This window comes from Crinia signifera, chromosome 7 (genome assembly GCF_055691185.1).
Source record: "Crinia signifera chromosome 7, ASM5569118v1, whole genome shotgun sequence".
NCBI lineage: Eukaryota > Metazoa > Chordata > Amphibia > Anura > Myobatrachidae > Crinia > Crinia signifera.
In genome coordinates this window covers 155379482-155394362 of record NC_139223.1, presented here as the reverse complement: position 1 = coordinate 155394362, position 14881 = coordinate 155379482, and the positions used below count along the sequence as shown (strand labels likewise).

Here is a 14881-nt window from a genome sequence, read left to right as displayed (position 1 = left end):
AATGACCTGGCACTCTAAATGCTGAGTAATTGCCAGTTTGTATGTCTGAAACGGGTATCAGTGAATATTTCTAGCATTGGCATTTAGCTGTTGGGTAAAACCTGCCGCTACTGAATTCAATAAAAATAAATGTGGAAAGTTCTTTTTTTTTAATGACTAATTTAACCAGCAAATATTTCAATAACACAATTCAGCTTCTGTAGCAATTTAATCAACCAAATTGTCAGAAATGAATTAGAACATTAACAATGGTGAATCGATCCTCTCTATAGAAAAATATTTAATATGAAAATCTGCATTTTATTAATGAATTGATATATCTGCATCATAATCTAATTGTCTGCAGTACAAATACAAACAAGCCTATCGCAAACAACAAGGCCACCACGTAGGATTCCGTAGCCTACAGGATGATCCCAAGTCTGTATGGGCGATGCATGTGGCCAAGATCCAGAGTGACAGAGAATACAAGAAGGACTATGAAAAATGGAGGACCAAGTTCAACACACCAGTTGATATGCTGGGAATACTGCTGGCCAAAAAATGCCAGACATTAGTCAGCGACATTGACTATAAGCACTTACTTCACAAATGGACCTGCCTGCCTGACCAGAATGATGTGGTACATGCTAGGAAGACGTATGAGCTGCAAAGTGATGTACGTATACAATGCAACTTTATCTATTGCTATCTATTTAGCTATATTTTCTACAAAGTATTTGAAGACCATCTTTTTTATTAGGATTTTCAAATAGGATATTCAATCTGTGACAATGTTTCCGACAGTCAGAAACATCTGTACATTTCAACAATTTTCGGTCAAATTTATATTTGACCCATTCAATCTCTGTGCTGATTTTTTTACCGTCGGAAAAATCATCACGTTCAGAAAATACGTGGATCGGCTAATTAATCACCGATCCTCATGTTTTACTCAAAATGCATACATTGTTTACTATTTTCCAAGAATGCAGACTCGACTTTAAACAGAGCCGGATGAAAATGAACTCATTGAATAGACATGTACAGATTTTTCGGCTAGCCGAAAAAATACAGACAAGATTGAATCACCCCTTCGGTGATTTGATCATAGCCTTAGCTATGACCAATTTTCTTTTATTATTTCGGCTAGCCTTAGCTATGATCAATTTTCTTTTATTATTGCAGTCAAATTTACATTCGACCTATTCAATCTCTGTGGTGATTTTTTGTCTGTCGGAAAAATCATCACATTTGGAAAATACGTGGAGTGGCTAATTAATCACCGATCCGCATGTTTTACTCAAAATGATCAATTTTCTTTTATTATTACTGTTTTTGTAAACCAAAAAGTGGTTTTGTATTTCTCTACAATGCTAACAGTAAATTGCGTTAAATTATGATTTTATTTTGATTAAAATTAACTTCGAATTATGTTGCATATTACACAAGAAATGTGTACCTCATAAGTATGGGTATAATTAGTTACAGTCACTAGAGCAAGCATAATTTGCAGTTTATTAATGTTTTGAGTTTATGATACATTTAGGTTTGATTGTCTTACATTTTGCTAAATTTAGCTTTTTTATTTAGCAATTGTAACAGAATTTAAATTCCCCCCCCCCCACAATTTTGTAAATAGCTCATTAATGGAAACTAATTTACATAAATCTAAGTCTAAATAATTATAAAATCAACAAAGTTTACTAAATAAACTCATTAATGTAATCTGATAAGGGCCACGAGAGCGGTCACAGGCCTGTTTACTGAGGGGGCAGATCTTGGAGGCATGGCCACACCTCTTCAAAAATAAAAAAGGTTGCCCTGGTGGTTGCACAGATGGTTCGATGGCTCTGCTCCCCCTCAGCATCTGACCCAGGTCCCTCCAAAAAGCCTGGGCATAAAATGCTTCATGGCCCTGAATCTCCTATATGTATAAATAAATAATGCCTATAAATATAATTATTATTATGTCTCTACAAGGTGGCTTACAAGGCTGATTTGCAATGGCTGAAAGGAATTGGGTGGTCTCCAGCTGGATCTTTGGAAGAAGAGAAAAACAAACGGGCATCAAACATAATAAGTGAAAAGAAGTACAGAGAGCACCCAGACAAATTCCGCTTCACCAGTGTAACCGACTCCTTAGAAATGACTCTAGCTAAGAGCAATGCAGAAATTATGAATAAGGTATGTGTTTATTTTTGAAGGCATTCATCTAAAAATAATGTCAATATTAATTTTGCCCTTTTTTGTTAGTACTGTTGGTCTTACATATATTTTTCTCTTCCAGCGCCTGTATACTGATGCATGGAACAAAGATAAGATACAAATCCATATAATGCCCGATACACCAGAGGTTGTTCTTGCAAAACAGAACAAGATTAACTTCAGTGAGGTAAGAAAATACAAATATAAGACACATAATTGATGCAATCAATATTTATTGTGACAATAAATCTGCTACTACCCGTAGGTGTTTCTATACTGTGTGCAATGTATGCGGTGCACCAGGGGGTCTCACACCACACACAATGCACCCTCTTGTTATTATTTACCTTTCCGGAGTCCTGTGCCGGAGCTGTAGTTGTGGTGAAATATTGGCAGCAAAAATGGCGGCTGCGCATGCACAGTAGTAGTGTTTCAGGAGACCTGCACATGGCAGTAGGCTCCGGCACAATTCTAGAGTCTAATGCGCCGTGAAGAGAAGGTGGCCCACCCGGAGTCTGCACACGGGCACCCTCCTCTTTTAAAATGCAATTTTTAAAACACAGAGTGTAACAAAGCAGTAAGAAGCTGATCTGCTGGTACTTTATCTTAACTAGAACCCGAAAAGTTAGAATCCTGATGGATCGCAGTATTTTTTTACCCTACTCCAACCCTCCCGTAGCCTAACCCTGACCCATAATAATTTAACTAATCATCATTGTGTAGGCTTCCCTTAAATTGTAAAATATACATCATAATAAAAATTCCTATAAAATGTTTTTTAAATGGCAGTTAAAAAAATTCTGTTAATTCCTTATTTGTTTTCTGCAGAAATTATACAGACAAGCTCTGGAGGACTCCAAGGCGAAGGGTTATGATTTGCGTCCAGATGCCATTTCTATAAAGGCAGCCAGAGCATCCAGAGACATCGCCAGTGATGTAAGTTTATTTATTATAACATCTGTATCTAATGATTTTCAAATGTGGAAAAACGGTCAAGCACAGAGAAATAACATGTTTGTTTTTAAGTAAGATGCTTAAGAGATACAGGATGCTTGGAGATACAGTATATTGTGTACCCATGATAACTGGTTGACAGATTCTGTACACCCGTTGTGTTTGTCAACGACGTTGATCATGGACTTTCAAAACAGCCAATGGATCCGGTGATGCCAGCTGCCTACCCCTGGCGCCCCAGGCGATTTCCATTGTAACACCCAGCGGTTTCACAGGAATGCCCATGAAATGCTGGGCATTGCCATGGGCGTGACTATACGCCACTGCACCCTACCCACAATCTTGGGTGTGTGCACCCGGTGAACAGTCTGTTCTCTGTGGCCGCATGCACCCGCATACGCCCACCATCGGTCCCCGTGCAAATGAACTGGTCCGTGCAGACCAGAATAAGGCCAATGTGTATGCGCGGCCCACTGACCACCTGTACACTGACTGAAGGGACTGATGTCAAAGCTGAGTGGGAAAAGGCACATGTCCGCCTAACAGGACAACAAATCGAGCAGTTGACCAGTGAGTACAGTATATATCATGAAATCTTGGGTAAGTGCGTACCAGAGCAGAACATTATTTGAAAGCTAACTATTCTTAATGAAGAATCAGTAAAACTTAAAAAAAATTGACATTCCGTATATAGTCATTCTAAACAGCCCTTCTCTGCATGCTACAGATGGAGCCCCTGTCATCTTTGCCCAGCGCCCGCCAGAACGCGCCCTCTGGTGAGCGCCGGCAGACGGGACTCCATTAAACTGGGACGCGAGTGCGTCTCATGTGCACGCACGTCCCAGTCTCTCGGCGGCTGGGCAGCGGGTCCCTGCCCGTCTGCGCTTCGGGAAGACAGGCAGGGTTAGGGGTGAAGGGGTCGGTGCGGTGATGGGGACCGGCGGGGGAGGTGGGAGAGGTGGCGGACGGTGGGGAGCTCCATTGCCACAGGGCGTGCGAGCGTCTCGTGCGGGCGCCCCCCAGTGGGAGCTGGCGGCTGGTGGGGGCTGGCGATAGTTTCACCAGCTCCTGCAAAGATGAGGCCGGCTACATTGGTATGCACCTTGTGTCTTGGCTGTACCTTGAGATGCCCCAATATTTTCAAAACTTCTCAACCGTCAACTATAGTAATTTATTCTAGTTAAGATCCAATTCTTGCTTTATATATTTTATGCTTTATATATTTGACATGTGTTCTGTGAAGTTAGGGAGTGTAGTGCTCTGAAATCGGCCGAGCCTGCAGCATGTGCAAAAGGTTTACTTGCACTGTATCCACCAAAAATTAATTTTAACTTCTAGAAACCATTTACAGCATTTGAGATCACTAAACAAAAGTTGATGCATATTAGTAATACTTGTGTACTATAAAATATCGAGGAGGTAAAGCTATCGCGAAGGAAAACTGTCTTTGCTATATTTCATGTTTAATTCTTTCTTCTTACATTTTCTGTTTTTTTTTTCTCCCTACATAAAAGTACAAATACAAAACAGCATACAGGAAACAACTAGGACACCATGTTGGGTGCCGTAGTCTGCAAGATGACCCGAAAATGGTATGGTCCATGCATGTGGCTAAGATCCAGAGCGACAGGGAGTACAAGAAAGACTTTGAAAAATGGAGGACCAAATTCAACAGCCCAGTAGACATGCTGGGAATTCTGTTGGCCAAGAAATGCCAGGTGTTGGTCAGTGACATTGATTACCGCCGTCCTCTCCACCAGTGGACTTGCCTTCCAGACCAGAATGATGTCATCCAGGCCAGGAAAGCCTATGATCTGCAGAGTGATGTACGCATGTAATTTACGCTCTTACAGTGCTATAGGATTGTGTGAGGCTGGCATATAGAGTTTACACCTTTGTTACATATTTTGTGGCCTAAACTTTAACAAAAAAAGTTCAACTGTATTAAAGGTTACTGAGATATTGGAGGCTACAAAAATAAAACCATAAAAAGCCACACAGTGGCCATGGCCAACCATGTTGTTTTTATTAGTTTGTAAGTAATATTTGAAATATGTAAAATACCAAATACTGTACATTTACATGTGTTTCCCCACCTACCCTATATATACACATGTGCTATATATAACACAATACATCATTAGAATTCAATACATCAAATCACTGCAAATGTGGTACATATTAGAGGCACAAGGCCCAAAACGCCTCACTCGATTGATGTTACTAATTTGTAGGGCACCGATATTTTGCATTCTCATGTAAGCTAGGACAAATTGTCTAGCTACACTGGGCATTTTATTGAAATGGGCACAAAATGTTTAAAAAATTATACTTATTTTGCTTTCAGAATTTATACAAAGCGGATCTGCAATGGCTGAAGGGTACTGGCTGGGTTCCAATTGGCTCTCTGGAAGTTGAGAAGGTGAAGAAAGCTGGAGAGATATTGAGTGAAAGCAAGTATAGACAGCATCCAGATAAGATCAAATTCACCAGTGTCGCAGACTCCATGGAGATAACCTTGGCAAAAGCAAATGCTGAAATAATGAACAAGGTAAATCAGTACAAAGTATAAAGCATAAAAGATGTATTCTCAGTTTATATTTGCTAAGTGATAAAGACCCACGTTATACAGTAGATAATAATAATATGTGTTAGAATAGGGCAGGGGTAAGGTGGACTTAAACACCTCTCCCCCCCCCCCCCCCCCCACCTTTACTGTGTCAGGATGGAGATAATCCCCCTTCTGGCTACTCCATCTCCTCCCTCCCCACAACTATTTTCTGCTCACCTCCAGAGCCCTCCTCAGCTGTGCACCAAGCTACAGTCCCTACAGTGTGTGTTTATTTCAATGTGGGCCGACCTCTCCTCTGGGACTAGCCCCTTCTCACCTCCCACTTTCAATGTTCATCCCCCCTTCTCCCTCAACTTCTCTCCCCCTTGCAGCTCTCTCTCCAGGTAGATAAATGTATATATATATATATATATATATATATATATATATATATATACAGTGGTCGAAGTGGGGCGGTATACGGGGGTATGGCATACCCCCACTTTAATCTGAAGATAAAAAAAAAAGGTTTTTTTCCCCCTCAGGATGCTCTCTGATCACTCAGCAGCACATATTGTGCCTTTGTAATACCCCTGTACAACGGGGCAGTCTGGCAGGGGACGTTGATGGACAGGGGGGTGTCCGAAGGTGCGCACTATATTCACTCTTTACTTTTCCATACCCCCACTTCAAAATTTCCATACCCCCACTTCAAAATTTCCACTTCGACCACTGTATATATATATATATATATATTGTGCGGGCTGGCACTCAGGACATAATCTTTCAATTGGCAGATTGCCTTCCCTCTGTATATACAAAGTAATCTCACTTCAGAGGATAGGATGCAAGAAATGGGCGGCACTCCACTAAACGGGTCTTTAGATAAAAACAGCCCACGCTGACCTCCTTGCTGGGCTGTTATTGGTTCTCTTTTTCTTGAAAAAGACCCGTTTAGGGTGGAAACGTTGACTTAACAATATGTGCCTTCTATATTAAAGCCTGCTTTGTTTTACATCAATTGGTGAGTGCCCTCCTCAGCTTTAACTTTTCTAAATATATATATATATATACATACATATATACAGACAACACTCACCTCTTCCGCGCTGGGATGGTAAAAGCAGTAAAGGAACAATACGAAATGGATGAAGAAGAAGCCTGTATTAGAAGAATAACATGGTACAGAAAATACATGTTGCCAACAGACCCAACAGCTGTTTCAACCAGCCGTTGCTGATCTGAAATCGACCTTTAGTAAATATGCCCCAAGTTATTCCTTCCAGACAAGTAAGCACACTGGTACATATAAAGAAGGAGTATGGACCTATACAATTGTACTCTAAATTAGTTTTTTGTACAGTTTAGTAATATGTATTATTTCTCAGCGTAGGCGTTACAGTTTTATGCATAAAACGTAAATGTCATGAATGATCTTTCTTACTCTCTAGCGGCTGTATACCGAGGCCTGGAATAAAGACAAAACTTCTATCCATATTATGCCCGACACCCCAGAAATTGAGCTGGCAAGGCAGAACAAACAGAACTACAGCGAGGTAAGCGAATATACCGATGGGTCTATGCATAAATAAATCTTGAAATGTTGTAAGAAAAATAGAGTTAACGTTGCATGTTATATCATGTATGGCAAGTAGCATAAAAAGAGATGATAGAGATTTGATCCTTGTTTGGAACGTCATCCATACAAATGATCACTTGCTATGGAATAAGAATGATGTGCATATTATCAGATGACTTCCAAAATATATCAAATGTATTGTTACTATTCTGCTATCAGCCCAACAATTTTTGTACTATAATATAATACTATCACTACTAATAATAAAAATATTAATATTTATGGTGTACTGTACTTTCGCATTTAGAAATTTGTACTACACCGTATGCTACAGGGTTTGTATAAAAAGTAATGAGACCTACAGGTTTTTTTTTCTGATGCGACTGTACGTCGCAGCGCGCATGCTCCAGGTGGGTTTGATGGAGGGAGAATTCAGCTTCAACAGGCACCGAGCATCAGTCGCCTACGAGCTATTGTGGTTTTAGCGGACCCCTGTCCTTGCGCTCGGTTGAAGCTTAAAAATGCAAATTTTCTATCGAACAGCGCTGCACTATTAAATTATGTGTGGCACTCGGAAAATTGGCTATGGAGATGTTGGCCATGATCCAGAAAGTGCATAGCCGCTAATTGGAAGCTGCATCATGTCAATTCATCAAGCCTCACCTGCTTCGTAGTCAGAGACTACCTGGCCCAGAACGGCATCACAGCGTTTCCCCAGCCCCCCTACAGTCCCGATCTGACCCTGGCTGACTTTTTCCTGTCCAAATATAAAAGATAGAGATAAAAAATAAAGAAAAAAAAATAAGAGGGAGTGAGAAAGACCATGCGTGTCTGAGATGTCCACCCCATGCTACTATTGAGCAATTGGTGGGTCTTGTAAAAGTGTTCTGATTTCATACGATTGACTTATTTTGAATGTATCATTTTTGTATTTATATTTATATTTCTATGAGATTACTGCATCTGAATTGAGTTCTCTTTACTTATCTAGAGCTTATATAAACAAGCTTTACAAGAGTCAAAGAAAAAGGGGTATGACTTGCGGATCGATGCCATACCAATCAAAGCTGCCAAGGCCTCTAGAGATATCGCCAGTGATGTAAGTTCACAGTGATTCCAGAATCGAGACAATAATTATTGCAAGGGAAGGAGGGAATAGAGGTGGTTTGCCATTTAATATGGTTGATAATTATATGAATGTAACAATCAATTTATATGTGCACTATCCTCATGTTTAAAGTTTAAACACCTGTTTATTAGAAGCAAAATCTCATCTTTATAAAGACCAATCACAATTATGTTTTATTTCCAACATTATTTCAAAGAACATTGTAATATTTTCTCAAGCAATTCCTCTGTGCACATATAATGTATACTGAAAGCAATAACTGGGAACAATTAAGGCTGAATAAATAATAGTTGACATCCCAACAACATAAAAAATGTCACTTAACTTATTTAATCGAAAATGTCTACATGCTAGTTTGGTGGCACATACATGATGAAATGATGGATATATTTGTATATACATTTATGTTACATTTTAAAAAAAAATTAAAATTTCCATGATTGTTATTTGGATACTCCTATTTTCTAGTATAAGTACAAAACCGGATACCGCAAGCAGCTGGGCCACCATATTGGCTACCGCTGTTTACAGGATGATCCAAAATCTGTATGGGCCATGCACATTGCCAAAATTCAGAGTGAGAGAGAATATCATAAGGACTTTGAGAAGTGGAAGACCAAGTTTAACATGCCAGTGGACATGCTGGGAATTAAACTGGCCAAGAATTGCCAGACCTTGGTCAGCGATATTGACTACAGGCGGCCCTTGCACCAATGGACATGTCTGCCAGACCAGAATGACGTCATCCATGCCAGAAAGGCCTATGATCTCCAGAGTGATGTGAGTATGATGTGGGAAAGGTTAATTGTACTGAGTGCTCCTTTACAGAAAGCAGTATATAGTGAAGTCTGTATCATTAAGAAAGTCCACATAGTCTTTACCAGCAAATAAGTCAAGAATTTAATTTGATGTATATGCGGCCTGCTTGTTTCATCACACTCTACCAATATTGTAATATGGGCTTATTTTTATCTAAATATGCTTGTGTAATATTTGGGCCTTTATACACTTGGAACATTGCTTATTACTTTTGAAAACATTACGTGACATTAGCAGGGAATGCACTATACAAATTCCACCGGCATGTTGTGTGCCAGTCCAAGTTGGCAATTATTTTTAACGAGCAGAGGTCTAATTGCATAGGTAGAGATAAACACAACACCAGAAGCCTAATAAAGATACAGTCACAACTTCAATAGAGTTACAACCGAATGACAATTGGTAGACTGTTAATGCAACGCAAACACAGTGTGCATGCACTAAGGTACCATTGCAACTCCGCTCGCAATGATTGTCAGGAAGAGGCCGTTTGAGGGAGTGTCTGCAAAAACACAAGTGTGTTGTGACCAATTTCAGGCAGTGTCTCAGTGTGTGACTATGATCTCATATATTTAATTTTATTTTATTATATATATTTTTATAATATTTTAATATATAATATGTTTTATTTATTGTTTATTCTATCTCTCCTAATTTCACTCATTCTTCCACATCATACCAGATAGTAGCGCTCTTTAACACAGTTCTGTGATCTCATATGCGTAGAACATGGCCCCAGCATTGCAGCTACCATGGCCATTGAGCCTTTCATAGAGTCAATGTTCCTCGCATCTGCATCGTGGTTGCAATGGAGTACACAGTTGCTGAACATGTTTCGATGGCTTCGGTTTAATGTTCACTTGTGTGCAGCTGCTTTGCATGTGATGTTTCACAGTTAGCATTGCAACCGCATGTTAAATAGGCAACATGAGCTGTCTGCAACAGGATAGTCATTCAAACAGATGCAGAGACAAATGACTTCATTTGCATTTGTAGTCTTATTTAGCAAAGGGTACTATATCCTTAGTCAGAAAACTAATTTTGCAGTGACATAAATCACTTGTTTGCGACTTTACAACAATTTATTTTATTGAAAACAGAACTTGTACAAATCAGACCTGCAGTGGATGAAGGGAATTGGGTGGGTTCCTATTGGCTCACTGGAAGTAGAGAAGAACAAAAGGGCAGGGGATATTCTAAGTGATAAGAAATATCGCCAACATCCGGGTACTCTGAAGTTCACCAGCGTGACAGATTCCATGGAAATGGCTCTTGCAAAAGCCAATGCTGAAATCATGAACAAGGTCAGTGTTAAAAAATATAAAGATATGTTTAGCTGCTACAACAGCTACAGCTATTACCCCTATTATCACCAGCATAGATAATGTATATACATATAGCTTGTCAGGGCTATTATTTATGTTCTCCTTGACCCTTCAAATGATGTCGCATATGGGAACGTACAACAGTTTGTGTTTTGTATATATACTGTAAATCCTGGAATCTTCAAATAATAGTATTTCCAATAGTCATAACCCATGTAAAAATAGAGAGAACAATTCAATGATTTAGAAAAATCAAATCATTTAAAGGAAAAGTCTGATTACTGCTAGAAACATAATAAATTATTATTTAATGAGACGCCTGTTTATAATGTGCCAATCATCTACATTTTGGTGAGTGTATGGTTACTGTGATTTGTAATGTGATAAGCAAATGAACTTGATAATGATTACACAAATATTGGTATTTTATAGAAATTGTACACAGATGCTTGGAACAAGGATAAAACGACAATCCATGTGATGCCAGATACCCCTGAGATCGAACTGGCAAAGGCAAATCGGTTGAATTACAGTGAGGTAGGTACCAGAGTTAGGAGTGTACTAGCAGGGGAAGTAAAACAAACAAGAACCACACTGTTCTTCACTCTATGGGAGGAATTGTGCTGTCAGGTCATAGGTTCGGGGCAGGTTGTATGGAACAAAGTACTGCAGATATCTTTATGTATTCTTGAAAGACAACTCTACCTGAAAAGTCACCATAACTATCACAACTGTAGCTAATTGGTCGGCAGAAGTCTTATTGGAACACCTATCCTGGGACTTGGTTTTGCCAGTCACACCCAATAAACAGTAGCATACCCACATACAGTATATATAAGTGAGAAAAACTTTTAATTGTCCCCCTTTATATTTAAAAGGATCAGCAGGGCAGTAGCAAACACCATTCTAGTTCCATTAACCATCCTTCTTTTGCAGTGTTATTCCCTTACATAGATTAGAACTACACAGACATCAGAATAACTAATGCAGTGCAGATGCAACACCCTTTCATAGATCCTGTAGTCTAATGTAGAATGTTACTTTTAAATGAATGAATAAATTTATGCATCCTTTCTTTTGTTCTTATAAATCGTATTGTTATTTTCCTTTCTACAGAAACAGTACAAAATTTCATTGGAGGAAAGTAAGAAGAAAGGTTATGATTTACGTATTGATGCAATTTCTATCAAGGCAGCCAAAAGTTCAAGAGATATAGTCAGCGATGTAAGTTGTGAAGAATTCAATGTTTTCAGATACTGTATATCTTAATGAATTCTGTTGATTACTTTTACTAACAATATTGTTGTTGTTTTTTTCATATTGAGATCAAACAGCTACAGGTTTTGGCAAAACTAATTAGATCAATGAAAAAGTAAAGTTAAATTCTGGATTATTTCCACAGTACAAATACAAAGCAGCTTACCGCAAGCAGCAAGGTCATCACGTTGGGTTCAGAAGTCTGCTGGATGATCCCAAGTCCGTGTGGGCCATGCACGTTGCTAAGATCCAGAGTGAGCGGGAGTACAGGAAGGACTTTGATAAGCTAAAGACCAAGTACAACAGCCCTGTGGAAATGTTATCTGTTCTGTTGGCCAAGAACTGCCAGAAACTAGTCAGCGACATTGATTACCGTCACCGCCTCCACCAATGGACATGTCTGCCAGACCAGAATGATGTCATTCAGGCCAAGAAAGCGTATGAACTTCAGAGTGATGTAGGTCAATTATTCACTAAAAGTTATTTTCTGTCCCAATAAAGGATCTATCCAAATTTTTAAAAAAAATTAATGTTTTTAGGCGGTCTACAAATCCGATCTGGAGTGGCTCAAAGGCATTGGTTGGGTCCCGGCTGGTTCTTTGGAAGTAGAGAAAGTCAAGAAGGCAGGACAGATATTGAGTGAAAGGAGCTATCGTCAGAAGCCAGACACTTTGAAGTTCACATCAGTTCCAGACTCAATGGAACTGGTTCTTGCAAAGAATAATGCTGAGCTCATGAATAACGTAAGTTAACTATCTTCAATCTGAAATAATAGATATTTCATTGCCTATATTTTTATATTAAATAATATTGAAATCTGATGCTATCTCTAAAAATCACATGTAACTGTAATTTCAATGGCTTTAGGATGATTAAAATGATAAACCAGCATCACATATAGATCTACTGAAGTCTGACACGTTTCTTCATATAACACCACTTTCATTTGCAACTATATCTTTTAGCGCCTGTACACCGGAGCTTGGGAAGTTGACAAACGAACCATTCATGTCATGCCAGATACACCGGAGATTTTACTGGCTAAGGCTAACTCTGTAAACATCAGCAAAGTAAGTGTTGCTCGGCAGAGGTAATATAAAGAAGAACTTTTGAATTGGTTAAACTTGTAAAATTGTGCTATAGAGATAACAGCCGCTTTCTCCCTGCAGAAAATGTATACCCAAGGTTGGGAAGATACCAAAAAGCAAGGATATGACTTGAAGTCTGATGCCATTGCAATAAAAAGTGCCAGAGCCTCCAGAGATATTGCTAGTGATGTAAGTTCCATGGCAGGAGAGATTAATTCTGTTTTTCTTTTAAAGCTAATACAATTTATATATATATATATATATATATATATATATATATATATATATAAATGTAAAGTTCCAGTGTAGATCACCAGAGAGGGCACTCACCACCAATAGCAGGTAGAAAAGGTTGATTTATTTGACAGAAGTCAGCATAAATTTGTCGACGTTTCGACCCCGGAGGGCCTTTTTCAAGACAGAGACAAGCGATACAGTGTGTCACCAGTAGAAGACCAGGAGTACACTGATCAGCTCCAGAAACCCATATATACCTTAGCCAATCAATTAGGCTCAGCCAAATATCCAATTGTGCGCAAGCATGTCGTCACCAGGGGGGGTGGCTTTATTACTATGATAAACAACAATGGTCACATAAAGTACACAAACGCCCAGGGATAAATCTACAATATTGGCACCAGACACTCTATATGCTCCTTATAAAACAATGTGTATAGTTACCAATGGGGCAGCAGGCAGCATGTCCGTGTCATGCCTAAGCAGAAGCAAAGTCCCCGCTCTGCTCCGTGTCTCCGGCTGTGTTTACCGGAAGGAGGAAGTGTGCGCGTCATATGCGCTCCACAGACACTCAGAACCCGGAAGTATGCGGGTCAACTGCGTTCCAGCGCTGTTTTGTGACAAAATCATTAGCTAATGTATAGCGCTGTCAGAGAATCAAATTCAGACGGTACCTGCAGAGTTGCTGTTGTATATCCACCAGACCTACTTCCCATGAGGCGAACAGTCTCTTACTGCTGCACCCAGGGTGGTCACCTGTGGTATCAACACGGGGTCATACAGTGTACCTACTATGTGTCGACTCACTGTCAACTGTGGTTATCTCCATTACAGGTTAAATCTGGCTCAGAACCGGGTCCATACTGTTGTACCTAGCGGTACCCGGGAGCCCAGCTAATTATCACCCTTGGATACCACAGATATTTTTCATGTCGACACAATGTATATAATGGACCAATCTTACATATCATACTGGAGCATGATCTGGATGCTATGCTGCCTTTTTTTTAAAAGGGCAGTCTGAGTTAACTTCAGCGACCAAAGGGATAATAGCACTAAGTAATAAAAAATGAAAAAATTATGGTAATAAATTTGGAAAAATTGAAGAAAAAGACTAGATGGATTAATACAAAATATTGCGCCAATATATATGGGTTTCAGGCCGATTACATTCAACAAGCAAAAAATATATATATTTTAAAAGATGCGGGCTATGTCCATGTGAATATGTCCCAAAGTCAGAACCTGGGGTACAGTCACATCTGCAGAGCCACGCACCACATCACTGGTTACCGACACCATGATATAAATGTTGTTTTACACACGAAAGGATTATTGCAAAAATATATTAAATGAATTATTTTCATTCAACCCAAACGGGTGAATGGTATTCAGGTTAAATATCCATCGTGCTTCCTTTCTTTTCAGGATTAGTTCCCTATTACCACCTCGGAGTGGTTTGGGGACATAGTCAATAAGCATGCAACGTAGGGTGGAAACTTGATGTTTCTCAGTCATGAAATGTCTGGCCACTGGTTTGTCAGTCTTGCCAGTAGACAGCGCAGTACGTATCGAAAGTCTGTGGTTCGCCATTCTCTCGCGAAAATTACGTGTGGTCAAACCAATGTAATATAATCCACATGGGCATGTGAGAAGATATATTACATGGTCCATAGTGCACATGAGCTTGTGTTGAATGTGATGATCGTATGACATTTGTGAGCACGTTTGATCACACGTCAAAAAAGTCTACAC

At 39.4% G+C, this 14881-nt stretch overlaps 1 protein-coding gene across 1 annotated transcript in view; it reads left to right on the top strand.

The window, feature by feature from the left end:
* NEB (nebulin) overlaps positions 1-14881 on the top strand; it is a 172025-nt gene that overhangs the window by 57572 nt on the left and 99572 nt on the right. The window contains exons 47-62 of the mRNA XM_083155043.1: positions 347-658; positions 1963-2166; positions 2270-2374; positions 3016-3123; positions 4656-4967; positions 5489-5692; positions 7144-7248; positions 8263-8370; positions 8869-9180; positions 10320-10523; positions 10977-11081; positions 11661-11768; positions 11947-12258; positions 12341-12544; positions 12767-12871; positions 12971-13078. Coding sequence (XP_083011169.1) covers positions 347-658; positions 1963-2166; positions 2270-2374; positions 3016-3123; positions 4656-4967; positions 5489-5692; positions 7144-7248; positions 8263-8370; positions 8869-9180; positions 10320-10523; positions 10977-11081; positions 11661-11768; positions 11947-12258; positions 12341-12544; positions 12767-12871; positions 12971-13078 — 2916 coding nt within the window. The remainder of the gene's footprint in view (positions 1-346; positions 659-1962; positions 2167-2269; positions 2375-3015; positions 3124-4655; positions 4968-5488; positions 5693-7143; positions 7249-8262; positions 8371-8868; positions 9181-10319; positions 10524-10976; positions 11082-11660; positions 11769-11946; positions 12259-12340; positions 12545-12766; positions 12872-12970; positions 13079-14881) is intronic.